Raw genomic sequence first — 27,888 nt, forward strand, 5'->3', positions numbered from 1 at the left:
CGCCAGCACCCCGGCCAGGCGTCAGCAGCGCGCGGCGGCTGCACGCGCGGCCCCGGTGCCACCCGGCCCGACCTCTGACCTCTGACCCACAGAGCAGCTGCGCGCGCCGCTGCCGGGCTGGGCGGTGTGGGCCGAGTCGCTCCTGCGCTGCGCCTCAGCGCGGGCGGGAAACTGGACGGAGAGGGGACTGCGTGCGGGCCGGTACCTCATATTTAATCTTAATACACGTTTTTGTTTAACCCAGAAGCTATTCACGTTGATTTCCATATAGTCCATAAAAGGGAAAGGAGTTTTGTTTAACATTTCCACAGCTCCTACCTCGAGGAAGAGCTCAGCCACCGATGCGTTTCGCGGGGGGAGCGCTGAGCAGGTGAGAAGTGTTGGCACTGGAAACGCGCTGCGCACCTCCTGTGTTTCTCACGGGGCAATGGAGGGCAATGGAGCGCAGTGCAGGGCAGTGGAGAGCAATAGAGAGTAATGCAGAGCAATGGAGAGCAGTGCAACGCGCTCCCCTGACAGCCCGGGCAGCCGCTCCCGGTCGCAGCCTCCACAGCTTCCAACCTGCGTTCCGGGCCGCTTTTCCTCACGCACACACAAACACAACCCGAGGGAAGCGCCTCCCGCCGGCAGCGCGCAGCCCTCAGAGTGCCGCGGGGCGGCTCAGGCAGCCGATGGGCGGGAGCTGAGGGCTGGTCTGCGCCGCCCCGCCCCGCTCCGCTCCACAGGCTGCCGTGGTCGCTCCGCTGCAGGTCGGGCTCTGCGGCTCCCGGTAGGTGCTTGGCGGCCGGGTGGGCTCGCGGTGGGGCGGTCAGGGCAGCCGTCCTGGGCGGCAGCTCTCGGGATGCCCAGGGACGGCGGCGGATCCCGTCGGGAATCCCTGAGCGCGGAGCGGGGCCGGAGCGCCGGGCGGGTGCCCGCGGAGAAATCAGTCACAGTTACTTCCTCGGCGTTGTTCAGCCCGGAACGGAAAGCCCAGTGAAAAAACAGAGCCGCTCGGTGCAGCGGAAGGCCGTTCGCAAGCCTGCCTCCTCGCCCGGCTCCTATCGGGGCGGTCAGCTCAACTCGCTGTAGCTGTTCTCTCAGCCGTGTGCAGCGCAGGTGGGAACGGCTGCTGGGCGCTGGGGGTCGCGGGCTGTGCCGCGCTGCTGCCTGCCGGGCGCCGGGCCGTTCCTCGGAACGCTGCTTCTGTGTCTGCGCCTCGTACGGTGCGCGGCCTTTGGGGTCCTTCGGTTACATCTCAGATCTCTGCTGCTCGTTTCTCCCTCCGAGAAAAGCTGCTCGGTGCTGTTGTAGGTCTTCTGCTTGGTGGCTTTGGCGGATGCGTTAAAGCAAAGGGATTTTATTCGGGGAGAGGGAGCGGAGCGTTCTCGCCTTAGCGCTGACCCCACAGACGTTTGGGCTGTGCCGGGGCAGCCCCTGTCCCTGCCCTGCGCTGAAGGAGCACAGAGGACTGTGTCAGAGCTGAGACAGCCCTAGAAAGGTATCCGAGGTGCTCCCTTCTGCTGTCTGGAGCCCTCAGAATCAAAGCATATCCATAGGCTCCTGAGGTCTCGCTCAGGGATTCTGCCATACCAGCTGTCTCATCACAACAGGTGCCCTGCAGAAATAAGCAGTGTTTTGTCAGCGCTCTGATGTGAATCCTCCCCTCTGGTTGTGTATTTGCACATGCACTATGTTTGACAACATGGAGCATTGTCCTTGCAACTCACCTCCCTGTGCTGGTAGCGTGGCTCTTGATTGTGATGCTGAGAGAAAGAAAAAATAGTTGAGACAATCATTGGAAAAGCCTAAAATTAGTAGAAATGTAATCAGATTTAATAATTGATTGTATCTGACATTTTCTTCTTTAATTGCATAGCACAAGGTTGATTTTTAAAAGAAAAAGTGTGTTGGTGTGCTCTTCTTTGCCACTTAGCTTGAGGAAAGCTTTTGCCATGGACCAGAGGCGGAATGATGGGAGCACAGCAGCAGTAACAGCTGCTGCATGGTTTGGATTTGTGCTGTAATGCAGCAGTGCAGAATGTAAGCCTTGGAATGGAGCTCAGGGTTTTTTGTAGGGCTTTTGGTCAAGAAAAGCCTGTTAAGTTCAGAGCAGTGCTTGTGTGATTAAAATTTGATTATTGAATTCTGTTTTAAAGAGCATGTTACATGAGGGCAGCATTTAGTGACTCCATTTTCAAGGTAAACCTGAGCCCTTTAAAAGAAGCACAGTTGCAAGAATAACAGAGAGACAAAAGACAAAGTGATTTCTGCAATAGTATTCAATTTATAAAGCGAGTGGCAGCATTCCTGTTACTGCTGCTGCTCCAGCACCCTGTGCCTGAAGCACCTGCTGTGTGTGACTGCCTGCAGCAGCTGACCTGTCCCACAGCAACCATCTGTTGGCAGCTGTGCTGCACCTCCTGTGGCTGCGAGCCCTGCAGGACCTGGGGTTTTTCTGCTTCTGTTGGAGGAGGGTAGAGTGTACATAGAGCTGAGGAGCAGCACTGAGAGTGAACACTTAGTTCTGGAGTTGTCATTTCTGGGCTGGTTGGTGGAACTGGTTGGGTGCAGCAGCTCCAGAACCAGGCAGTAGGTGTGTCTGCCTGAAGTTGTGTGCTTCAGGGCTTGATTTTGGAAGCGCTAATGAACGTGTGGGTGTGTTTTCTGAGTGTTCAGGCAGCCTTCCATCTCTTCCAGGGGCTTTGATTTTTCCTGCCCTATTTTTTCCAGCATGTAAAACGCCTTATTCCTGTTAGCTGGGTGCTGGCAGGACGGTTGATATCTGCATGGCGCTGAGAACACGGCAGGTGCCAGGTGCTGGAAGTGCAGAAGGCCATCATTTTCAGAGCTCTAAGCAGTGCATCGTGTACAACAAATCAGGATGTGCTGCTCTGCGCGGTTTACTTTTGCCTTCAAATTGACAACAAAACAGGCAGGCCTGACTGCAGTATAGGCACAGTATCCATCTGAAGAGCTAGCAAAATTTGTATGAAGGTTTGGGTGATTATTGCAGTCATCTCACCCTTCTTATTCCTCATGCAGCAGAGAGATGTGAGTAATTAAAGCTGAAGTGCTGAGACAGCTGTGGCAGTGTAGGAGGCAGAGGACATGGTCACTGATACAGGGGCCTGGCAGTGCGTGCTGCTGGGCTCTGCTCACTTCACAGGGAGCACCCTTAATCCCTGATGGAGGTTTAACAGCTATGCTGACGTTTTTAAATCTGCAGTGTTCTTTTTAAGGAGGAAGATGCCCAGTGGAGTCAGGCAGTGCCTGGCCCTCCTGCAGGGCCTTGCTGTGTGCAGGCTGTGCGGAGGCAGCAGCGCCGTGCTGTGCCCACGGGCTCCTGGCCAGGCCTCTGGCACTCCCATGAGCAGAGTTGTTCTCGCCTGTCGGTTCAGCTGTGGTCAGTTTGGCTGCAGCCTCAGTGCTGAATGGCAGTGGGGAGACCAGGAGGGAGTCCAGGAGCAATCGGCTGTATGTTGCGCTCTTGACAGAGGAAACAAATAGCAAATGTGCATGGCAGAGAGATGGTTTCACTGGCATTAGATGAACCATGGCAGTGGCCCAGTCTGGCTGTTCATGCTGTCCTCAATATCTCAGCAGCCCCATGGATATGTGCTTGGTAGCATGAGTGGAAAAGAGCAGGAGTGAAGGTGAAAGGGCACTTGTACTGAGATCACCTGGAGCCTGGGGTGAAGAGAAGCAATGCAAAGCCTGGGCACAATACTCCCTGGGAAGCAGGGTACCCATCCCAACATGTGAATGTGGCTGTGCTGCAGGGGATGGACGGAAATGAGCGCTTGCATGGAAGGTGCTCTGCTGCAGCACTGCAGGGCCTGCAGCCATCACCTCCGTGTGCTGGAATCTGCCTGGCTGAAGGCATACTGTGAGGTGGAAGGGAAGATGTGACAGGACTGCAAAGTGGCCACCTCCTCCTTCCCCAGAATGGTGCCATGCACATCGTGTGGCCGGCAGTGTGTGAGCTGCAGGCAGCCCTTGTGTTCGGTCCTGATGAATCATCGCCACTGCATGGGCAGAGGCTGCTGGGCATGGAGCCGTGGTGAGATGGCTGGGGTGGAACCTGAGCTCCAGGAAAAAACACGTTCATGACTCACCTCGCCTTTTTTATATTACGTGGCTGTTGCACCAGTGGAGCTGTGCATCCCAAATGCTCTGTTTCACTGAAAGTGACATCAGTAATTGGGAAGGTGGGCCGTGCTGCAGGGTGGCTCCTCTGGTACTGCTGTGGAACTCCCTGCGGTCTTTAACACTGCTTAATGTGTCAAAAGGCCTTATCTAAATACAACAAGTCACCTCCCGGACTTAGAAAAACTAGAGCATATTTTAGTGAGTGTGTTCTGCCGTTGTTGCATATCTGATTTTATTTTTTATCTTTTAAACTTTCATTTTGCTTAGTTCATTTTGGCCCCAGGGGAAGCCAAACCTTCCCTATTCTTTTCTCTTACAGTCCAGGGAGCTACTAAAAAGCTGAGGTTATGGAGCTGTCTCTTTTTGTTAAGCACAAGAACCATTAATCCAGGACAGTGTTTTTTCATGTAAGCTCTATGTGATGGAAATAGCTCAGCTGTAATTCTAGCTGCTGCCTGATCTGTACGAGGCAGAGGATGAACTTTAGGACCGTGGCATTTGCTGCAGGCTGGTGCCCAGCTCCAGTGGTGATGGGCTCTGCTCTCTCCACAGGGTTTTTGGAAATGTGCTTCAAACAATCCTCTGCTCCACTGATTGCAGTTATCTGGATTGTTAAAATAATGCAGATCATTAGAAAGGATTGAGCCAAGTGGGGAGGAAGGCACTGATGTTGTGGTAGGGAGCTGTGGAGGTATTGGGAGCACTGGTAGGGTAATTGCATTGCTATGGTGAATTTAAATCAATTGTAAGCCTTCAAAATGTAATACGTTTTTTGCCATATACCAATTGCTATTGATCATCATGTAAGCAGCTGGATTTATCTGTACCTTTCAAATAAAAGAAAATGCAGCGGGATCTGTTCTTGTAGGCTTTCCAGAGTAAGTTACTGTTTTACTTTTACCCTTTGCTCCTCATGTCATTTGGAAGCCCTTATTTTGGTGAATGGAGATACATGTACATGGGGTTGCTATGGTGGCCTGCACAGAAGACTGCCAGACCTGCACTGCATTTGGCAGCAGTGGAGTTCAATGCCAGGCACCCCCTCCTTGGCCTCCTCTCTGTGCTTTGTCCTCCCAGGGTTGTCCTGTCCTGGCAATGTGCTTCACCCTTCGGGCCATTTGGTGGGTAGGAGCTAATGCCTGTTTAAGTCTTGGCAGGGCTGTGGGCAATTTTCTGTCTTGTCCCAGTAATGCTTTCAAACTCCTTTGGCTATTAATTTTGTATGTTAATTTTATGTTCAATATCCTTAGTAAGAGTTGTCCTAAAAAATGAGGACTCAGCCATGTAATGTGTGAGGCGCAGCTCCCTTGAGTTCTGAAGATCAGTGCTGTGAAACTCCACTTGTCAGATGGTGAAGGGTAAAAACACGCAGGGGATGAGCTGGGAATGTGAGCAAACGTTAGCAGCGGGCGGTGTGCAGTCCCTGCAGTCTCACGGGGTTACACTGCCTGCTGATCTTACTTTGGCAGTCCTGTAGCCATTTTAAAACAGCCTTCCCAGAGGCCTCTACCTTCTGCAAACCCAGATCTAGCACTGAGGAGTTGAAAACCTCACACAGGTACTCAGGGCTCGCTTTTATACAGCCAAATGCAGATCGTATTTATTTATTGGCCAGTGAGCAGTTCCAGTAGGGTTGTTCTTTGAATAATGGCTCATTCAATTTTTTTTCCTTCTCTCTCTCACCCAGGTTCTCCCCTCTGCCTGCATGTGCGTTGGAACTGCTTCCCTCAGTGCAGGAGTTAAAGTGCCCTCCCACAACCATGGCCGATGAGGACCTTATCTTCCGTATGGAAGGGATTGATAATGCTAGATTGACCGAAGTGACCTCTGGAAATTACCTGGATGCAGACAGTGATGATGAAGACAACTATTACATCTGCCCAATAACTGATGATCCAGTTTCTAACAAGTCTGCCAGTAGTAAAGTTGACAGTTATTATAGCAACTTAGCCAAAACCGAGCAGTACAGTTCTAGCTCTTCTCCTAGAAACTCCTTTAACTACAAGGTAAGTACTGGCTGCAGCCTTCAGTAAGGTTTGGATTTTGCATAGGTGGCATGAGAGGGAAATGTTCTGTAACTGCTTTGTTTCTTTAAACTAATGCTTTTCAGTAAAACATGCAAGTCTGTTGTCTCCAGACCTGCAGTTAATTCCATGAAGCAGGTGGTCTGCCACTGAACTGCAGACTGTCCCTCTTAGGACAGGAGGGGAATCCCCAGGAGACAAAGCCTCAAAACCAGAAGTGACAGGCACTGCATGGTTGGGTACCCGTAGCATGCACTGCTCATGCTCAACTGGAACGGCCCTCGGATTTTCTCTAGACTAAGGTTTAGAGTTTTATTCATGCACCCTTTACTAAAATGTTGACGTTGTTTATTTAATAGATACTCTGAAATCTCAGTTATGCCTAATGCATGCTTTGTTTCTGCAGAGATACCAGAGGCTTTATGTAAGTCAGCTGACAGATAATCCATCAAAAGTGAAACCATTTTGTCTGCAGTAAGGTTTTTGTGAAAGCTAGTTAGGAGAAGCATTAGAATGTACATCTTCTAAAGAATGTGAGGAGTAAAACATTTAGTATAGACAATGGAACAGATCTTAATGTGTGCCGGGCTAGACAAGTTAAGACCTGTGGGGAGATTGGTCTGTAATTAGTTTTGTAGTAAAAACCTGCCCCTGGGTTTGCATATGTGTGGGAGTTCTAAGTCACGTGGCCAGAGATAAAACTGATAAGGATTTAAACTGCATTAATTTCCTCTTTCCTAAGCTATCGTGCTGCTTCTGCTGTAAGCTTATGTCCTGCAGTAGGGAGAGCAGAATATGCGTGCTGTGCTTTGGGCTTTGCAAGGCCTGCTTTGGTATCTTGGCTCTAGCACAGATAAAACGTGATCAGATGTGGAGCAGGCAGCTCTCCGAACATTGCTGAAGTCACAGAAATGGTGACTTCTGACACAGAACGAAGCAGCCAGCTGGGGCTAACAGCACCTTATAACCCACCACCAGAGCTGCTGGCAGTGTGGGGCATTGCTAAGGAACTGCAGAGATGGAACAGTTACTGTCAGTGCTGTGCCTTTAGACAGCCCTCAGCAGTGATTAATTTGCTAGGTACTGAGCAAGACTCTTAACTCCTGTTTGAAAAAATTGCCAACTTGAACAGGTTTGTTTGACAGATGTTCTAAGAATTAACTTAAATGAGGGATTCAGTCTAAGAGCGGCTTTTAAGTGGAAAAAACTTCTTTTTAATTAACAGAGAGGAGGCTATTTGTCAATCAATTGACTTATCACCTGTGTTTTCCTACTTTCATGTCTCTATGCGTCCTATAGAGTGACACACAGCATCGCTCTAAGCACGGCTCTGTGGTTGACCGTAGTCGGGTAGGTTAAAACAATGTGAACACCGTATCTAATAGATGCATAACTTTTTTTGTCCTTTTTTCCCCTTCTGTGACTGTTTTTGTTCATGATTTATTTTTTGCTGAAAGAACTGCTTGCCTCAGCCCATATGTGATCAAGATAGCTGTTCAGTGAAACAGTACTCACCTGTTGTTCTCTGCCCTGAATTAGCACTTCCTTTAAAGCATGCCTCCGCAGTTGTTTCTTCACCGTATTTCCTACTGTGGGCAACAACAGAATAGTAGCAAGGTGTCTGCTTGGTCTGCATGGCAGCCATATGCTGGAGGAAAACAGTACTCAGTACATTTACACAACATCCAACTTGCTGTTCATTTGAAGATTAGAAGAGAGCTGTATGCAGAGCACCTTGCAAGATCAAGCACAAAACTCATTTGTTTAAATCATTTCTATGTATCGTGGACACATCACCTTTTAGAGAGGCACCCTACTTGAAAATGGTTTGAGGTAGGTAAGGGACAACCTAATTCTTGTGTTTGTCCCTGCTTATGCTTTGCGTACACAGTTAGGTGTGCCCAGACCTGTATGAAATGTGCATCATCACATGATCTGAGGCAACAGCATTTTTGCTAAAAAACATGCAGAAAGACTTTTTTCTCATTGAGTCTTTTAACCTTACTTTATTTACTATAGTTCTGTGTTCATTTCATGGTTTTCTTGGTGGAAAAGGACATATTTGAATTTTTAGAGAGTGCTGATTTACTGCCTAAATAAACACGGCCATACTTCTTGATATCATTGCTGAAATAATTTTATACAGCATTTTTTAAAGTTTTGGCTGAGATTTAAATACAAAGTGGAAAAATAAAATTGTAAAAATTGTAATTGTTTCTGCATATTTGAAATTGGGTCTCAGAGGCAGTATCAAAGTCCTTGAGGCTGGTATTTCCTCACTTACAGAGGTGCTGTTTGACCAAGGGAGCAGAGCATCCCTTTCTCCTGCTCACCTAGCAGAAGGCATTACAGGATCGTGGCTCCAGTTCTTTAGGAGCATTACAATATAAAAAGAGTAATAAAAGTGTTGAGAGAAATTAATTTGATAGAGCTGGCAGAGCAAGATGTTAAATTCCAGCGAATTCCTTTCAGCTTTTGCAGGTGACTTGGTGGGGATTGAAATAGTCACTAGTCTGGAATTGTTATGATAATCTGTTTTTTACAACATGCCAATTTCTGGTTTCTTACACTGAGCACAGCTTGCAGGCTTTGGTGATTATCAAACTGCTTTTCCTCCTTCATATTGCTCTATTGCTAATGCTCTTTTTATGCTTATACTGCCAGCAAGTGCTTTTAGTTACAAAAGATAGAAAAGCAGAAGGGAATTCATATCATTTAGGTGTGGCATTGTTGTTTATATTCTATATGAGGGATGTTTGCTAGTTCTATTTGGTGTATACCAGATTACCTGTTCTCAGTAACTTTCTGATGGTAGGAATTGAAATGAAACCTGATGCAGTGTATTTCTGACCTACTTCATAATAGTTGAAACTATAAAATATCAGGGTGATCTTCTGTACCAAATACAGAAAAAAGGGAAACAAAATGATGGAGGAAGTCTGCCATATCTTGCTTCCACTGTCAGCAGTGCTTTGGGGAGCTGTGCAGCTGCACCTCTTTGTAACACTGAGATCCCTGCGTTCTCTAGAAAATGCCCTTCTCATGGGCTGCTGCTGACTATAAATAATTTACTGGTTTGCAACTCCTTCAGGAAACCTGGAAACATGCTATTGAGAAAGCTAAGCACATGCCTGATCCTTGGGCAGAATTTCATCTTGAGGACATCGAGACAGAACACGGCACTCGCTACAGGTCTGGGGGTTTTTTGCTCTTAATGCTGGAATGAAACAGAATCTGATGTCTTAAGCAAGGGCTGTGTTGGTGTGGTATAGAGTGCGTGTAATTACATGGCTGAAGACCTTTCAGTAGTGTCCAAAATGAGTGTGTCTTAACTGAATCTCCCAGCAGTACATAAATACTGCATGCAGTCAGACAATTAAACCTTTCAGCAAACCACTATCTTGTTCTTTTCCCTCTACCACCTAAGCAGTTTCACCGTACAGATAGGAAATAAGTATTTTCTGATTGTCTTATTAATTCTGTAAACTTAATCTAATAAGGAAATAAATTCCAATAAAGAAGGAGAGTTTTTTCATAGTATTTTATATCTATATTGCAAGTTACTTAAATAACTTAGGAAAAAAACTACATTCCGTGCCTTTCCCAAAGTAACAGTTTCAGTGTTGCTTATCTGTGCAGTATTGCTGCATGTGGCTGGAATTCACATCCTTACAAAGCCCAGAATAGCTCAGCGTGGTGTACGTGCTGAAACCCAGTCTGGCCTTGTGAGCTATTCTCAGTGCTTTAGCACAGGCTTTGCCAAAACATTTACCCCACTGACACAGGTTTCTAGGAGGAATGGGTAGGAGGTAGAGGCCAGCTAATTACCCCTGAGCATCAGTGTTTGGGGAGGCCTCCCTTCCCGTCACATGATGTTGTCACTCTGCACTGTCCTTCTCCACGGACTGCATCTGGTCCTGATCTGCCACACTATTTCAGTCCTGAAACAGTTTGCACACAGGTTTAGGGCTGCTTAAATATCCCATGGAAAAGAGATGACTCAAGTATTTCTGTTTCTAACTCTCTTTTGCCTGCTGCAAACAGGGGCAGTACAGAATATGTAATGGGAACTGAAGTGTATACATGCATGAAATACTTGGTGCAGGGCTGGGGAGTCAGGCTGGAAATAATCTTGTGTTGGTGACTCAGCTCCTTTGGTTTTCAGTTTGGTTTTACTGTACTGGGAGTTAAGAGGGATGAGGAGAAACTGGACTCATGGTTCATATTGCCATGGGGTTGTGCAGAGACTTGCTTCTCTTGTGATGCAGTGTTACGCCCCTCTGCTTGTCACAGCCATAGCCTGTAGAGTTGGTAGGGCTCTTTGTGCCCCCAGTGAGCTGCCTAGGCATCACAGAGGAGATTTACTACCAAAGCAGATGAGGCCTATTTTGTATTGTTGCAAAACTCAAGCTTTGGTAGCAGAGTCTGTTTATTATCCATAGGATTCAGTGTCCATTTGAAGAGGGATAAATTTCTTCTTTCTCACTTGAAGGACTAACCATGGAAGGAGGGCAGGAGCATGGTAGGAGGACTGGAAGTGATATTGGATGGCAGCAGGCCTTTCAAGCAATTAATTAGAGATGAGGAAGCATAGGTGGTGAAAATGGGAAGATTTTGGTTTGTTCTGCGTTACTTTTAAGAAGCACAACTTCTGGTTTTGCAGGTACAATACAGTTACTGGGGACTGGGTTGAAGATGAAGTTCTCATCAAGATGGCTTCACAAGTAAGATCACACTGCCCTTCATGTTTATTGTGTCTGCACTCAAATTTATTGTGTCCTTCTTAGTATTGACTAATGGCAGCAGGATTTTTTTTTCACATAAAAGCTTTGATGCTTCTTTTCTCCTTTCTTTTCTATTCTGGCTCATGCATTATGTTTTGGTATCCCAGCACACTTTTCTTCCCAGAACAGTAGAACGTGGAATCAGACCTTCCCCATCAGCACTGTAAGAGGCATTTGTTTCTTTCCCAGAGATCTCTCCCATTTCAGCCCTCCCATTTCCTGCTGGCCTCATCTCTGCCTGGCAGTAGGCCTACTTATGTTCAGTATGTGAGGGTAGAAGCTGCTGTCACTTGGTAGCTGAATCATATGATTAGCGATGAGTTGGAATCACCTTGCTCTGTTTCTTTTTCCCAGATTACTGCCTCAAGTGGATGGTGGGTTTTCAGTTTTCCTTGTGGGTATGGGTATGCTATAGAGCCTATCTAAGAACTACTTTTTCCAGGGTATAAGGGGGAGGAGGGCATTGTTGTGTCTCTTACTGGTTAGAAATGAACTTTGTGAAAATGACAGTGACGGGTTTGTTTTTTCCTTTTCCCCAGCCCTTTGGCCGTGGAGCAATGCGAGAATGTTTCAGAACGTAAGTGTTTGCTAGCTTTACCTTTACTGCAGTATTTTCTTCTGTGGTGACTGGAGTTTCTCACAGATGGGGCATCTAAGCGAAGTGCAGCTCCCCACTTTGCTTTTCTAAAAGGTGTAGCTGAGGGGTTTACTCCTATTTATGCAACTTCAGCCACAGCACACAGAGTGGGATTCACAAAGCAGATCATTCTCATCAGTAAGTGTGATGCATGTATCCACTGAGCTTGCTTTGGAAAGCCAACCCACAGCCTTTACTGTAACCACAGTGGCATGGATAACATGCAGTTGTGCCTGGCTCCAGCAAGTTATACTGTCAGTTAGCAGTTCATAAATTCATGCTATTTCCACCATCTCTTGGAGGCAAAATATTCATAAAAATACAGAAGCAGCAGCTTTGTTTCATTTTTATTGGGTTCTAAGTATGCCATATTATCTCTAAATTTGGTGTGCAGTCTGAAGGCCATCTCCAGGCCCATATTTGGGCACAGAAAAAAGGAGAAGAATAGCTGAGTTCATGTGATCTCAACTCAAAAGGCCTTCTTTAGTAAAGAAGGCTGTCCTCCCAGAGTTTCCTTTGGATCACGGGTACCAGACATCTTGTTCTGAGTAAGACAGAGCTTGAACATTAGCAGTTGTTCATTCCAGAACAGTGAAGTGTGAGGAAAGGCAAAAGGAACTATTTTGTTGTCTTCTGAATATTAGGAAATATGTCTATGGGCATCAGCACCTACCTGTAAATGAGTCTGTCCTAGAAAAGTACCCTGTTCTTTCAGGTTCTGGATATGACTTTCCTGGAGAATGTACATGTGCACTTTTAGGTTCTTCTCTCCACTTTCCAGCTGCAGGATCTAAAGAGACTGTATTTCATGTCTGGTTTCATTTCTAGGAAGAGAAACTTCTGAATATCAAAAACATGCTGTTTTGAACTTCAGGAAAAAGGGGCAGAGTAACCCCTCAGTCATTCAGTTCTTCATTGTTTTGGAATGGATTCATGCTGGTGGCTCCATGCTTGCAGAGCCACGTAGATAAGCAGTAGAGAAGCCTAGGAAGTAACAAATCTTGATCTGCTCACTCTGCTTTTAGTTTTTGTTTCTGAATGACCAAGTTTCACATTAGGGAATATCTTGAGTAGAGACAGGAACAGATTTATCTTTGCAGCTTAACCTATTGCACAAAGAAAATGTAATTTATGTGTCATCTTCCTGGTCCTAAATCGTCTATAAATCTCAGTGGTGCACTGATAATTCCCATCTGGAGTTCTTTAGATTTATGCAGGTCTTTCATCATTACAGTGATGGCATTAGCTGTGCTTAGTTCAATAAACTTCAGGGAGTGTTGGCTTTAGAAGAGCACATAAAATGTTTTATACAGCAAAGTTTGTTTCTTAAGAGATCTGGACAGGTTTCAAATTCTGTCTGTAATTCTTAGCTCACTTGCTCCTTCCTTCTAAGGCCTGTGTCACAGTGGCTGTGTAACCCTATGGGAGGTCTTTTTCTTCACTCTTGAGGGACCTGTGGATTAGAGATTTGCACTCCAACAGAAGCTGGAGTCAGGGCAAAAAGGGTAATCTACAGTTCTCCTTCTTGGAGAAGAGGATACTGAGCAGTTATCACCCTTATGTGCTGAGAAAGCAGCACTTTGCTCTTCTCTTAGGAGAGGTTTGTCTTCTCTCATTTCTTGTTTGAAATGCCACTCCTTGTTCATTCCTACATGAAATAATTGTTGGCTGTAAAACTCCTTCATACTGTGTTTTGTGATATTTTTTTTTTTGAGGGGGGGAGGGAATGGTGGGAGAAAAGTCAGGAAAGTGGTAAGTTCAGAGAAGTAGCAGCAGGCACATGAAACACGTGCTTAGAAGACTCCCAGCCATTCATATGGAATGCTGGTTTTTCCTTTTCTCCCCACCTGTGCTTTGCTTTTCAGATAATCTATCTGGTACACGATGTAAGATTTACTCCAGACTGAAAGTCATCCTGATCTCATGGCCTGACTGTCAGTGGAGACAAAGAAATGGGGAAGATTGAATTAAAATGACTTCTTTTAAAATTCAAACATGATTTATTTTTCAGGAAAAAGTTGTCCAACTTCTTACACACTCAGAACTGGAAAGCTGCCTATAACTACGTTGCCAAGCGGTACATAGAGAGTGTAGGCAGGGAGGTGTATTTTGAGGATGTCCGACTTCAGATGGAAGCAAAGCTCTGGGGAGAAGAGTACAACCGGCACAAACCACCCAAGCAGGTACATCCAGAGGTCTTGCTATGCAATAATTCAGTCCTGCTCTTCTGTTAGATAGTTTGCAAATGTATGTAGGGGGGATTAGTTGTTCATGTTCTATTATGTTTAATTGCTGAGTGGTCTTTTGCTGTCTTTCATCATTATGGTAGTTGTGTTTTAATGAAATAATTGCCAAAATTGCCTTCTGCTGTCCAAAATTAGGCACTTTGTCAATGTCAGACTTTTCTCAGGTGTTGACTGAACACCAAAATCAAATGATGTTTGCTTTGCTCTTTTTGGTGTTTACCCAGCTGCTTTTCAGATAACCAGATGTCACAGTATGTATTTCCAGCAGCAGTTTCAGCAGGCACTTAACTGTTAGTGCTCCAGTGAAGTAGTTGCTTAAGTCTTGGGCACTTAGTTGGATACCTCTCTAGCACTGATATCAAGAAGTGAGAACCTGGAGCTGTTCAGACACAACCCTTCCAGGACCCGGGGACTGGTGAAATAATTTGGATGCTGTGACTCCTTCTCCTTTAGGTGTCTCAATACAATATGTAAAGAGCAAAGCATTAAGTTGTGTGCAGCTCCCAGGTAGATGAAACATCAGACCAGGCTCAGGATATTGAGAGAAGCTTTTGTTCTCTTTGCAAGGAATGTGCACAAACACATAAGATTCAAAGCTGGTCTTTTATTCCTGCACAAAAGCACCTCCAGCATCAATCTGCTTTTTGAAAGACAAGAATTATGATGCAAGAATGAAGGGCTGCACTGTCCTGCATTCCCAGGCAGTAGCTGCTGTTTGTTGGCCATCTGTGGTACGCATCAGTGTGCGTAAACTGCTTTAATCTGCTGCTGCTGTAGCTTTAATCTGCTACTGTGGCTTCAACTGAAAGGAAGAAAGGATTGGAAAGGCACTGCCCTTGCTCTGTGGGACCTTGAGTCCTGCTTTTGGTTCTACCACAGGCTGCTTGTGATGTGAGACTGGACAGGACTCCTGGGTCAAAATGTGTGCCTTGTTGTGAGGGCTTTCACAGTCTGATAGCTAAAAACTAGTGAGCACTTCTGACTACGTGGACTGTGTGTGTTGCATTCCAGAAAAGGGTTGGTTAATAACTGTCTGTCTGGCAGTACCGAAAGGAGGTAAAGGTTGAAGGACACAGGGAAGAATCTAGTCAAGTTCTAAATGCCATGGGAGAAAGGTGTAATCACAGTGAGAGTTATGCTGGGTTCTAGGAATGCTGAGCTAGGAATGTGTCTGCTGCAGAGAGATGAGGTGGGCCAGATACAGAAATATCTGTATGGCAGAAAGTCTTCAGTTCTTTGAAGAAGCACATCTACAAGTTGTGCAGTGGTTACTGTGCATTTTGGTATCTGGACACAGACTCTTTGCAGCACATTCTTAAAGTCTCCAAAGAAATAAAATAGCCAACATTTGCTAAGAATTTTTCAGTAGGATTTTTTTTACAGAAACAAACTGTTTTGAAGTGACTGCTTTTAATTTATGAAATTCCCTCAATAGCCAAAGCAGCAAATGGCTTATCCTCCATCCCTCTGTTAAACAGACAGATCTTGGCAATTATTTGGCAAAGTGTTCCCAGCTGGAGCATTCGCACGCACGTTGATCTGAAGACAGTATTCTGATAGTCACTGTTTATTTTCCTTCCCTTCCTAGGTGGACATAGTACAGACCTGTATAATCGAAATGAAGAACAGACCCGGAAAGCCTCTCTTTCACGTGGAACACTACATTGAGGGCAAATACATCAAATACAACTCAAATTCTGGATTTGTGCGAGATGACAACATTCGTCTCACTCCGCAAGTGAGGCTTTGTGTAACACTTTCCATAGAGTCTGCTGGGAGCAGTTTGTTGGCTGTGTCCAGAAGTGTTACTGCCAAGAAAGGAAACTGCAGGCGTTACAGTACAATGCCAGATGAATTTCTCTTTTTGAAGTATCTCCTCCCCTTACCAGGGGCCTGCTTTTTCAGTGCTGAGCAGTTCTTTTTTGCTTTTCACTGTCTGGTGATTTTTAGTGGAGTTGAACATGTTTAATGCTCTTTGGGAGCCATAAGCCTTTTGCCTCTAAGAATTTTGATGCCTGTAATTTTAATTAATTACTGAGTTAAAGCAGTAAAACAATTCCTGAGTTAAGGCAGGCTTTAATTTGTAGTAAGTAGTAACTAAGTGGTCTGCTGTTACCTCAGAGTAATACACAAAAGGAGGTGGCAGATATCTAATTCAACCAAATAAACATCATCTGCATTTGTGCTTAAGAACTTTTTTATCAGCTGCAGTGTCTGAGTAGGTGAATCTGAGATTGCTTATAAAAACACAGCTATGGATTACAAGCGATTGGAATTCTTGTAGTTCACAGAGCTTTTAAAATACTTTACAAAGAATGCAAAGTGATTAGCATACCAAATGACTGTTTATGGAGAGTTGAGAGTTATGTTAGTTTCATTTTCCCCTGTTTTTAAGGTATTTATGCGATGCTCAGTGTAAGCAGGACATTAATGTTAGTGCTGAATTTTCACAGTTTGGGAACAAAGTGTTCTGTGAGATTTGCTGCAATGAAAGTGTTTGTTTATCACCACCAGTCACCTCCCCCAGGCCTGGCAGTACTTTTTTGGAGGCCTTCCCAGAAGATCCTAATGGCTCAGCTTTCTGCCAAAGGGCTTTTTATACCTCATTCTTGGAACACAGCGTTTAAAGCATACAAATGTACATTTTACTGTCTGATACATGAATATAGAGCCAGATCAGCTGTTCTGGAGGGCCTCCCAGTGGGCACAGTAGTGGAAGAATTCCAGGGGATGCTCATGTTTTCCTTTTGCATAATGTGGTGGGGCTTTTCCTGGTGGCAGAAGCAGTGTCCAGGAGGTGCAGAGTTTGGAGATCCACTGGCACTGCCAGAATGTTTATGCAGAGGTGATTGTGCACAGGCTTTGCTGGCTGCTGGTTATTCCCTCTGCCTAGCAGCTCTGAGGGACAAGACTGTATGGGAAACAGAAGTTCCTGTACTGGAAAGAGGAATAAAGCACGTTCTCTTGCTGCTCTTCACCCCTACCCCTGTTAGCCCGTCTTAGAGTTGGGCCAGGTTGGAGAAGCAGCGTCACAGAGGCAGCTGATACTTCTTTGCATTCAGCAGATGTCTGAAATTTTCATCCACATTTGAACCCTGGGAAGCAATTACTTCTTCCCCATCAAATAATGTTTAGTTAGCCACTGCATAGGATACTGGGTATTTTGATGCAGCCTGAGTAGCAGTAATTAGTAAAACAATTTATGAGGAACTGCTAGTGTTTCTGTTATGCCCTCCAGGTTAAGATCGGGGGCAAAATCCAGCTTGATTGACTTGCATGGTTTCACATGAGCCAGTCAGCCAGAATTTATGCCCAAGTGTAATCTGTGTGATGCCAGGCTTATGCAGGGACAAAACTCTGTAAGATCCTCTTAGTCTCTTACTGCTTTCATCATGACGCTCCTACCAGGTCTGTTTCACTAGTACAGTATCTGTAATTTCTGAGCAGTCACAGGAAGTGTTGCTGGTTTTGGTAGTTCAGGGCTGAGTTTTCTCAGACATCTGTGTTCTTTGCAGGCCTTCAGTCACTTCACATTTGAGCGCTCAGGACATCAACTCATTGTTGTCGATATCCAGGGAGTCGGAGATCTTTACACAGACCCTCAAATCCATACAGAGAGTGGTACAGATTTTGGAGATGGCAACCTAGGTAAAACCAATATCTTGTTTCTTGAGCTACTGGCTGCGTATTTTTTTTCTTCCTGCTGTCTGCTGAATAGCAGCTGCATGGCTGAGCAGGCAGGCACTTCTCTGAGGGCCTTGGAAACAGCTGGGGAACCTCTGTTGCTAGTAGATTTTATCACAGGCAGATTTAAAACAAGAGCTGATTGTGGCTTATGTCTGCTGGCCCACACCTAGGCCAAACGACTAATGAAATGAAGTAGTTTCCTACAACGTGAAAGCAGTAATTATGGCCTTTAATTTCCTTGCCACGTTGCAGAAGTGGGCACTGATGAATGTAGACAGGTAAGTCTTACGTGTTGTTAAAGCTCCATACATGAAGTTGTTCATGGAACACAGCAAGTCTTGGAAGCAGGATCAAGTTTAGGTGTTCTCTCCAATTTTCTTTATTTATGATATTCCATGCATACATAGTTGTGAAAGATTTTGCAGACTACTTTCACTCGTTTGTTTGTTTCCTTTCTGTCTTCTTTTGGCTTCTTAGAAAATGCTTTAGAACTTCTAGCTTTTAATAAGTAATCCATCATGTAAACTTCGAGCAAACCCTTCATAGTTTTTTTCAATGCCACAGGTGTTCGAGGTATGGCCTTATTCTTTCATTCCCATTCCTGTAACAAGATTTGCAAAAGCATGGGCCTTGCACCGTTTGACCTTTCATCCAACGAAAAAGATGCCTTGGATAATAGTAACAAATTGCTTGTAAGTGCTGATGGAAATAAATGAAAAGTGTAGCTAAGCAGTATAGCTGATTTATTCTAATTTTAAAAGCACTGTTAATAAAACTCAAATATATAATTTATGTGGCAGATAAAACCACGTTAATTACTAATGTTGCATTTTAAAATACAACAGTTTAAAATGTACTTATCTGTCCTTGGCTCTGAATTCATTCAGTAACTTTAATTGAGAGCATCACAAAGCAAACATATTTAGGACCAAATCTGAATGCTTAGAATGCTGAAATTGTTAGTAGCGTGGGGTTTTTTTTTTAGGTCACAAAAGTAATTTGGAAACTAAAAAAGAATAGAACTGCTCACCTTCAACTGATCTCAACTTCAGTTGATGTTTGCAAGACTGGAACTTGGGGATACGTTTTGAATGGAATTCATTCCTAACCAGAATTTCCTCTGGCTGTGATGATGCCAGCACTTGATATTTTTTGAGGTCTAGAACCGTGCAAAGGGGGTCGTTATGTACACATGCTTACTTTCCCCCTACTTCTGTGGAGGGCCCCTGTGGAGGAGCAGTCATGTTGACTTACTTGTCATATTCAGAACACAGTGAAGCATTACTCATGGGATTTTCTTGTTAATTTGCAAGGAATCAGCTCAGACAATTCTGCGTGGCACAGAGGAGAAATGTGGCAGCAGCAGGGTGAGAACCATCTCTGGTAGTCGGCCTCCCCTGCTCTCCCGCCTGTCTGAGAACTCTGGAGATGAAAGCATGAGTGATGTGGCATTTGACTCTCTGCCCTGCTCTCCTTCTTCTGCAACCCCCCACAGCCAAAAGATGGACATGCTTCGTGAGTGCTCTTCACACATAGCTTCCTTGAGGGTTCTTAAATATTGTGTCATTTGGTTGGTTTTAAATACACAGTATGTTGTATTTAGTCAAAGTACTTCTGTATGGACAATTAATGTTTTCATTTCTTAAGGATGCTTTTATGGAAAAAACTGATTGAAGTAAGATAACATCTAGAATTTTCTCCTTGGGCATGTTATCTTTAGATAAGATGCACTTTTTTTTGTCCTAGATTGGCCCGTGTTCAATGAAGTAGATAATTTGGTTCACAAAGACTGTGATCAGCTTGACAACCAAAGGGTGAGTGTCTTTTCAATGGAAAATGAGATTGCTGTTCCTTAATGAATATCTCTTCAGAGAACTATCAGAAGGCTTTGCTCAGTAAGAGCACATGAAGGCTCTCAGCCTGCTCTCAGTGCTGCAGGTCACATTACCTGTGTGAATTTGTTATTTCTTATACAGGAAGAATATTTTATTTTGAAATAGCATTATTTTCTTCTTCAGAAATTTATTTACATCTGGTATATTTTAACAGAGAATTAAAATATGTATCTGTTCCCCTGCCTGCATGTTGCGCCTGCCTTAGGCACTTTTGCCAGCAGCTGTGGTATGACATCTAAACAGAATCCCCATTGATCAGGTCTCTGCAAATATCCGTACTGAGGGATGTTAGTCTCCTCAGCTGAGATTCTCTGCAGTAAGTTTGTGAAAGGAATTTTCCTACACCAGAGCCACCATGCCAGGGCTGTCCATTAATTATTTTATCTTTCAACTGCCTAAGACTCAAAACTACATTAAATGAACTCATGGCTTGATCAAATACGCATCCTTGATTTTTATTTATTAATTTATCATGTATCTTGGAGGAAACATGGACTCGAGCTGTACCTTCTGAGTCTGTAAGTCTTGTTCTGTCTGTCAGAGGTCGCACAACATACCTCATTAAACTAAGCAGAAGTTTTCCTCTGAGGAAGTGTCAAGCTGAGGTCCTTACAAAGCATAATGCTAATTTATGCTTTCTTTTCATCTTTTGTAGGATTTTGAAAATGGTGGAGACAGTGGATATCCCAGTGAGAAGAGAAGCGAGCTAGAAGATCTGGATCATAGAGAGAAGGTAAGAACCTGACTGTTGGCTTAGCAGAATTAAGCCTTTTGTTCATTCTTTAAATGATTCTATACAAGAATCTCATTTTCATCCTGATGTAGACCTTGTGAACAGAGGGAACAGTTGGAAAGAAACTTCCTCATGCTGCAAAATTACTTACTCATCTTGGGAATATTCACAACACCTTTACACGATTTGTAACGAGGAGTTTAATTTCAAGCATCACAATTGGTTGCATATTGTTGGTTTATGGGTTGCTGGTTTGGGTTTTTTTTTTTTTTTTTTTTCAAGTGTAGTGTGTTGCACTTGAGAAACATTCCTTAATAGCAAGTCATATTGAATCTGTGAGTCTGACTGCTTTCAGACTTTACATCCTCTACTTTCTATTACTTGTTATGGCTTGAGGTATCACAGTATTTAATATTGTTCTCAGTAAATGATATGCGACAGTAGAATTCCTGTGGGATAGGTGGCTACTGCCTTAAAATAAAAACTTAAAAAGAAATGCTTTTTGACCTGAACATCTTAACTAGATACTTAATTTGCAGATAAGAATGAGAAATATTGCTTTAAAGGGTAGCACTCTTTTTGTCACCTTGGAAATCTCAGGGTAGTTCTCATAGAATATCTAGTTTACAGGATTGAAGCTTGGTGGTTCTATATTCCTTACCATCTCAGCATATTCCTTTTTATCTTATATTGCAGTATCACTGAGTGAAGAGAAGTCATTAGAAACTATTTTGATTGTTGTCCCTGTTTTCCTGGATAGGAGTAATATAAGAGAGTAACTTGCAGACATTGGTTGCTTTAAATTAAATGTTGCAAATCTTTATATGTTGCAAATCTTTATATTAACATAGGGCCATTCAAACAACAACCGAAGACATGAATCTGATGAAGACAGTTTGGGAAGCTCTGCAAGGGTAAACAAAGCAGAAATGTTCATAGACGCTGAGTTTACCACTCTGCTTATCCTTTGTTCCACTCATCTACCATTTAGCTTTACATCACTAAATCAGATACCAGTTTTCCTTCCTTTTCAGCTACAGAATTTCTGCTAATAATAACTTACCCCTCTGTGTTCTTCCTTTTTGTTTTTGTCTTTATTTTTCACTTACAGAAATACCATCATAAATAAATTGTCACCTCTTTAACTGGTACCTAATGTAAATTAGTGACTTCCTGGGTTTCTAACTTAAAAAAGAATCATAGTTCTATGGATTTTTTTCTGCCTAACTGGATATTTCATTTCTCCACTTTTATTTTCAAATTGTGTCATATACATAGCTGGGTAAGGTTTTTAAAGCCTGTGGCATTTTAAGTGCCTCTCACCACTGTACATGTAATTGAACTAGGAAAGAACAGACCTGTTTGTATGCTTGTATAAAATACAGCCCGTTGTAACTAGTTTCTAGAACAATAAGTTACTGGTCAGTGATACTATCAATAGTGGCTTTGATTTCTGAATGGCAATCAAAATGAATAGTATGGAAGTTTTAAGTTGGTGTTATGTTCCATATTTCAGATAAGTGTGGAGAAATGGAATCTCTACAATTCTTCCAGAGTCCACATCCACAGACCATCCTGCGTTGCTCAAGAAATTCAGAGGCTCAATGCACTAGAACTTGAAAAGAAAATTGGGAAGTCAATCCTTGGGAAGGTAGGATGGATTTGGTAACTCTTCTTTCCAGATGGAAGAAGTGTATTTTTATTTATGTATGGGTGCTTCCCCGCATGAGTTAATCATGCAGGTGAAAATAAATGGCAGGTGTGTAATGCTTTCTGTCACCTAATCATATTTCATGAGGGATGTCTAAGTTCCACGCATTCTGTCTGCCTTTGGACTTGCAGTAGTTGGGCTCCTTTGGGAAGGATTCTGCTGTTTGATTCTGCAGGAACGTACACAACTTTAAGTAGTCACCTCAGTGAGGTATTTCTTGTGCCTCAATGAAGTATGGGCAGTGGCTTCTGAAGAATCAGATCTATTCTTAAACCTGTGTATCTTTCCTGCATTCCTGTGCTCTAGGTTCATCTGGCCATGGTTCGTTACCATGAGGCTGGGCGTTTCTGTGAGAAGGACAAGGATTGGGATCGTGAGTCAGCCCTGTTCCACCTGGAGCACGCTGCAGACTGCGGGGAGCTGGAAGCCATTGTGGGGTTAGGACTCATGTGCTCTCAGCTGCCACATCACATTCTTTCCGAGGTCACTTTAGAGGTAAACAAGAAAAAGGAAAGAAAATTTCAAAATCCAAAATTGTGTTCACATGGAAAAATGAGAGTAGGAGGAAATGGAGACAAAGTGATGGTTAGGTGTTCTGTGGTATTTTCAGAGAAGATGAATGACTTTGTAGTTAAGGACTTGGACAAAGCACCAAAACCACTGCCTGTTGCTATTGCCAGCAAATTGTTGTGTATCTTTAGGAAGTTTTTAAAGTACTTTTATTATTCATCTACTCAGCAATTTGGAGCCTGTTTTTCAGACATATTCAACACTTGCAGCCATTGGTAACCTACACAAAAATAGGCATGTAGTGTTAGAGAAAGGAAAGAGTGGTTGTACTTAAAAACATTCATTTTAGAGGTTTTCTTTATTTTACTAGGACACAAAGGAGAACAGAAAAAAAGGATTTGATTACTTGCTGAGAGCAGCAGAAGCTGGAGACCGGCCTTCCATGATTCTGGTAGCAAGAGCATACGATACAGGTGTCAATCTTGGTTCAGACAGGTACTGTGCATGACTGAGTGATCTAACTTATAGTTAGTGTATTTGTGTATTATAATTGCTGCATGTCTTCTGTTCACATGAAGAGCTATTAAGCTATAAGACCAAAAGCATGCAACTAGTAATGAAAGCTCACTTAGGAGTTCATCAAGACACTTTAGCTTGATAACTTCTCCATGAAGTTCTCACCTGATAGAGTGATCTGGTGCTACAATGCAGAGTTACTGAGCCTGTGTGAAAACATTTGTGTTTTTGGAGACCATCAAGGCTCTGAAAGTCTAGTGCAAAATTGAATTCTGAATCCACAGTGCAAGGTTTATTTGTTTTGTAAGATAACCACCTTCTAAATGTTCTTTAACACCAGAGAACAGGATTGGAAGGAAGCTCTGTACTGGTACAACGCTGCCCTGAACATGACTGACTATGATGAGGGAGGTGAATATGATGGCACTCAGGATGAGCCCCGGTATCTGCTCCTGGCCAGGGAAGCAGAGATGCTAATGACAGGAGGGTTCCACCTGGACAAGGACCCACAGAGATCAGGTGAGTCCACGTTTTTTTCTATAAGCAGTAATTCTGCTTTTTTTTCACATACCTAAAAAATGCGTTTCGTTGCATTGTTCAGCTATAAAGCATTCAGAGGGTTGGTACCCTGAAGTTGTAATGACAGTGAGTGATGTAAGGCTGAAAATCCTGGGGGGAGGGGGTGGGAAGAGATTTTGCTGATGACAGGGGTAGTGGGTGGTGCCTGCTCCAGTCTTGTGGCACACCAAGAAGCTAACGTTATCCTTCACTCCCTGTGAGGCCACTGAACTGCAGGTTGCTGCCTGTATTTTAAGTTACACCCATAACTTCAGGTCCTATGCAGTGCTGTCTTAGTTATTATGTAAGCTGTATGTTAGGCATATAAATCTATACTAACTTGCAGGGTCCTGTGGGCTACTCCATTTTATGGTCACTGTAAATACATTGAAGAGCCATCAGCAGCCAGATGCGTAACTTTGAACTTAAAGAGTGAAAGCCAGATTCCCAGCTGATGTAACTCTGCTAACAGTAGCATAATACCCAGTTGCACCCATAGATCTGGCCTTGTATTTTGAACCCAGTTTCTCTTTTTGTCCTTTAACTGCTTCATGATAAAGAGAGATGCCTTTAGCTTGTCAATGTCACTGATACTGTTTCCTGCCTCAGGTGATCTCTACACAGAAGCAGCAGAAGCAGCAATGGAAGCAATGAAGGGCAGACTGGCAAATCAGTACTACCAAAAAGCAGAAGAGGCTTGGGCAATGATGGAAGAATGACACTGCAATTAAGCAGTTCTTGTAGATAAACTTTTTTAAAAGACTTACTATGTTTGCAGCTAAAAAGATATATTTTTGTGGCGTTAGCAGTTTTTTGTACTTTAGTTTTCTAACTTCTTTTGAAATACAAATGCAGCTGGGATGTAGGTTACTATAGCGTATTTCAGTCAAGCGTTTTAAAGCTGTAGAACAGACACTCTGGACCTTTAATATAGCTATATTTTTAACTGTTAGAACAGAGAAGGCTGATTTTTTAAATTTTTTTTAATTTTTTAATTTTTTTTTTAATGAAAAGTGAAGCCGAAGACTGCTTGGGTTTCACATGTCCTGCTTTATACGCAGCTACTGCTCAGTGTGTTTACATTTTTCTTCTCTCCCCACATACAAGATAAATAAATTTTCCTACATTCACAGCATTTCTTCATTGTTGGTGTATCACACCAAACTTGCATGTGAATGTAAGTGTGCAGTATAAGCACATAAAGCATGCAGCTCCCCCTAGTAACTAATCCCATTCTTTCAGTGGGTGCTGATTTATTCTCAAATTAATTTTAGATAGAGTCTTTAGAGTTTGGAGAGGGGGAGGAAAAAAGGCTTCAGAATGACAGTGAGGTTATTCAGAGTGGAATATGTGTTGTTGCCACCACTGCATGTTTTACCATCAGAAAAACATCAGTGATCCTAAGGAGGTGAGGCATCCAGCTACCTCTCTCATTCTCACACTTTGTACAGTATAACAACCTCACTGTGTAGAATTCTACTGATCTCATGTAGTAGTTTTTGCCCAGTGATTTACAGTAGAATGATCTGTACTATATGGGTAATATATAGTTAATTTTACAGAGACATCTCAGTTCTCAGCAAAGCGAGAACATCTCACTTCAAATGAGAATACCAGTACCAATACCCAGCATTTCCAGAGGGATATTTGTAAAACGTAGGTGATGTTGATTTACCTGTATCTATGTATAGAAAATAATTTACCTGGTTTAAACGGCTTTGTGTGTTTTATCTGCTCTCTTATGGTTCATATAGTAACTTCACATGATGCTTTGATAGATTTGAGCTGACTGATAAAGGATATATGCAAGTATATATGTAAATTTCCAGATTATGTTGGGTAATTTATTTAATACTACCATATGGTACAAAGCTTGTTTTCCATGGTATTAGCACTGGGGAGTTTTCACCTGACTTTTAGCATCGTCTCCTGTAGTTTCTAGAAGGCCTCTGTTCTTCAGAAGAGACCAAAAATGGTTTAATGGTTTTAAGTGTCAGTTTCAGAAAACTGCTGATTATAATGAGAAAACATTATAATCCCCAAACACTTGAATTCCTGAATCTTGTCTGCATAATCTTATGCCATACATGGTGGTTGCATTATCATGGCATGGAGATTTTTTTTTTTTCTTCCCCAAATCCAGTATTTTATTCTAAAAACCACAGTGCTTCACAGAGAACATAGCAGCTCTTGCTGTTTTTTATCTCAGCTAACAGTCATTCTGCAGGAGATTAACACAAAAGCTTTATGGCTTGTTGGTGCAGCAGTCTCCTGAGGGCATTTCCTGGGATGGAGAAGGGGCAGCCCTTAGTCATTGCTGAGTGTCTGTAATGCATAGCCAGCCCCACTTTAGCAAAGCTTTTGAGCTTTTATGGGTAGAACTGAACAGGCTGCATGTTGATGCAGTTGATTTCAGTGGAGCTGCTTGCGTGCATATACAAGGACTATTGTAAAATTTAGAAACTGTTCAGGAAAGAGAAATTCATTCTTCCTTTCCTTAATGAGTGTGCTTGTCACTGGGCCTCGAAGCTGCATTCCCCATTTACTCTTTCTGGCAAATGGACCTGAAATTGCTGTTAAACAGTGTTGAAACATGATGCTAATAACAACTGCAACCATCAGTGGATGCTTTAAGTGCCTATCCAAGTTGTGTTTTGAGTGTCTAAAGCCTCTTGGATGTGGCCTTTTTGCTTCTCCATATTGTTTAATTATTACTTGGTGATGAAAGGCGAATGTGCCATTCATCTCTGAAGGTGGTTGAATAGTGAGTGTTTTGTGCAAAACCTGCAGTGAAGGCGTTGTAACCAGTGGAAACAAAAGGTTTTGTTTTCCCTGTAAGGTGTTGGTGCCAAGAGTTTGAGGTTTTCCTTGAGAAGAAAGCATACGTGCAACAACCCCACCAACATGCAGGGAGGAGAGATTGAATGCAACCGTCCAAAATATGTAAGTATAGGACTAGAGTATAATTACTGACACTTTTTGATGTAGTTTAATTTGCTACATTCAGTAACTGCTGACAGTTCTCTGTAGATCTGATATGTAAATGTCCACATAGCTCAGTGAAAAAATACCGTGATCAACAATTTGTTTGCCAATACTTGTTAGCGCTGTAGACTACCTTCAGTCCTAAGGTGGTACCATGTTATTTAGCTGTACAATAAGGAGGGCTGACAGGAAGTTGAAAATTAAGATCATTTACAGAAATATGCACAATTTATTCTATGATGTTCTTTTGAAGATAAAGAAGACTGTATTGACAGACTTTCTGAATGATACTGCTCCATGCTGTATTTTTAATCTATTCACAATGAATAAATAAAAATCTGTATTTTTTAAAAATGCCACAATAAATCTTGAGGCCTGGTGCAATTTATCTGGGCGCAGTGCTTCTGAATGTCAGTGGAAGCACAGCTTGGGTAAGGGCAACACGATGGAATCCCTTCTTTGTACAGAAGCCATGCAAATACCAGTTTCTGCATCATTCCCCGCCATCTTGCGTCATCTGGTTTCGTTCTGACTGGTCACTGAAGTTGTTCTTTTGTCAGTTTTCACAGTAGAGTTCTTAAAATGTTCCAAAGTTCAGTTTTACTCTTAGAAGCTTCCAGAAATCGTGTTGTTTTTTCCTGTTCAATCCCTGCTTTCTTGCACTCCCAACAGTTGGAAGTAGCTGGGAGGAAACTACTGGACGTGTGACAAGGAAATCTGTTTTCTTCAGGAAAGGCGGAAGGGTGATGATGATGATAAGAAGTAAGCTCTGAACTGCCCCCTTGTTACAGACCCATCTTTATTGCTCAATGTTGAGAAAAGAATGGAAATATTTGGCCTGGATGATATGAGGAGAAAGAGTTTTTTGTGACAGGTGCTCATGATGCACTGTCATCCTCAGTATGGCTTGTTCCCTGTTCCCTTCAAGAATAAACTCATAGCCGCCCTTTTAAACTGGAGCCTTTGTATTGCTTTTGCCTTTTTGCTTTTTTGCCCTTGTATTGTTTAATGGGAAAGGTTTAAACGATGTGGCTATAATAGGTTACACAATATGAAATTGTTCTCTAGTATAACTTGAAAAAGCAGAACAACCAAGCCCTGGGAGGCCTCTTCATTCTTACTGAGATGGAAAATGGTGAAGTTTAGCCCAAAGTCTGGTGCTGGGTAATGAGCAGGTGGTGGAAAGCACAACAGTTAGAGCTCATGGAGACAGCCAGCACACTGTAAGAATTCTGTCTGTAACCAGCTGTGGGACTGACATGAACCTCACTCTTCTCCCTGCAGACCTGCATTCCCTTCTGAGAGCAGCAGGACAGCCAAGACACGCGTAGTGTAGGTGAGCTGAGCTGAACCGGGACTTCTCGCCCGTGTTGTAAAAAGGAGGATTGGGCTCCAGCCCTTGCCTGCATTGCAGCGGTGTGTCGGGCTGGGTGCAGGGTAGGCACAGAGATCCACCCTTGGAGAACAGAAC

At 43.4% G+C, this 27,888-nt stretch overlaps 1 protein-coding gene across 8 annotated transcripts; it reads left to right on the forward strand.

The window, feature by feature from the left end:
• The first annotated feature begins 708 nt into the window (after window positions 1–708).
• Window positions 709–27,376, forward strand: EEF2K (eukaryotic elongation factor 2 kinase). 8 transcript variants are annotated; one of them, XR_006177622.1, is made up of 20 exons: window positions 709–769; window positions 5,819–6,137; window positions 7,455–7,505; window positions 9,247–9,347; window positions 10,819–10,879; window positions 11,479–11,516; window positions 13,588–13,759; window positions 15,411–15,560; window positions 17,338–17,470; window positions 18,074–18,201; window positions 18,823–19,024; window positions 19,256–19,323; window positions 20,060–20,137; window positions 20,989–21,051; window positions 21,654–21,788; window positions 22,155–22,343; window positions 22,729–22,853; window positions 23,215–23,393; window positions 24,042–24,840; window positions 26,272–26,357. XR_006177622.1 is itself a non-coding variant. In XM_042864291.1 (20 exons), exons 2-20 carry the CDS (start codon window positions 5,892–5,894, stop codon window positions 27,123–27,125), a joined length of 2,259 nt encoding a protein of 752 aa, XP_042720225.1. In that variant the 5' UTR covers window positions 709–769; window positions 5,819–5,891; the 3' UTR covers window positions 27,126–27,376. The 8 variants fall into 8 exon arrangements, 6 of the variants coding, with proteins under 6 accessions (XP_042720225.1, XP_042720228.1, XP_042720227.1 ...); XR_006177621.1 differs by having other exon boundaries at window positions 24,042–25,088; window positions 26,272–26,355; XM_042864291.1 differs by lacking the exon at window positions 24,042–24,840 and adding an exon at window positions 27,090–27,376 and having other exon boundaries at window positions 26,272–26,375.
• The last annotated feature ends 512 nt before the right edge of the window (window positions 27,377–27,888 follow it).

This window comes from Lagopus leucura, unplaced genomic scaffold (genome assembly GCF_019238085.1).
Source record: "Lagopus leucura isolate 7727_CA_CO unplaced genomic scaffold, USGS_WTPT01 Super-Scaffold_760, whole genome shotgun sequence".
Taxonomy (NCBI): domain Eukaryota; kingdom Metazoa; phylum Chordata; class Aves; order Galliformes; family Phasianidae; genus Lagopus; species Lagopus leucura.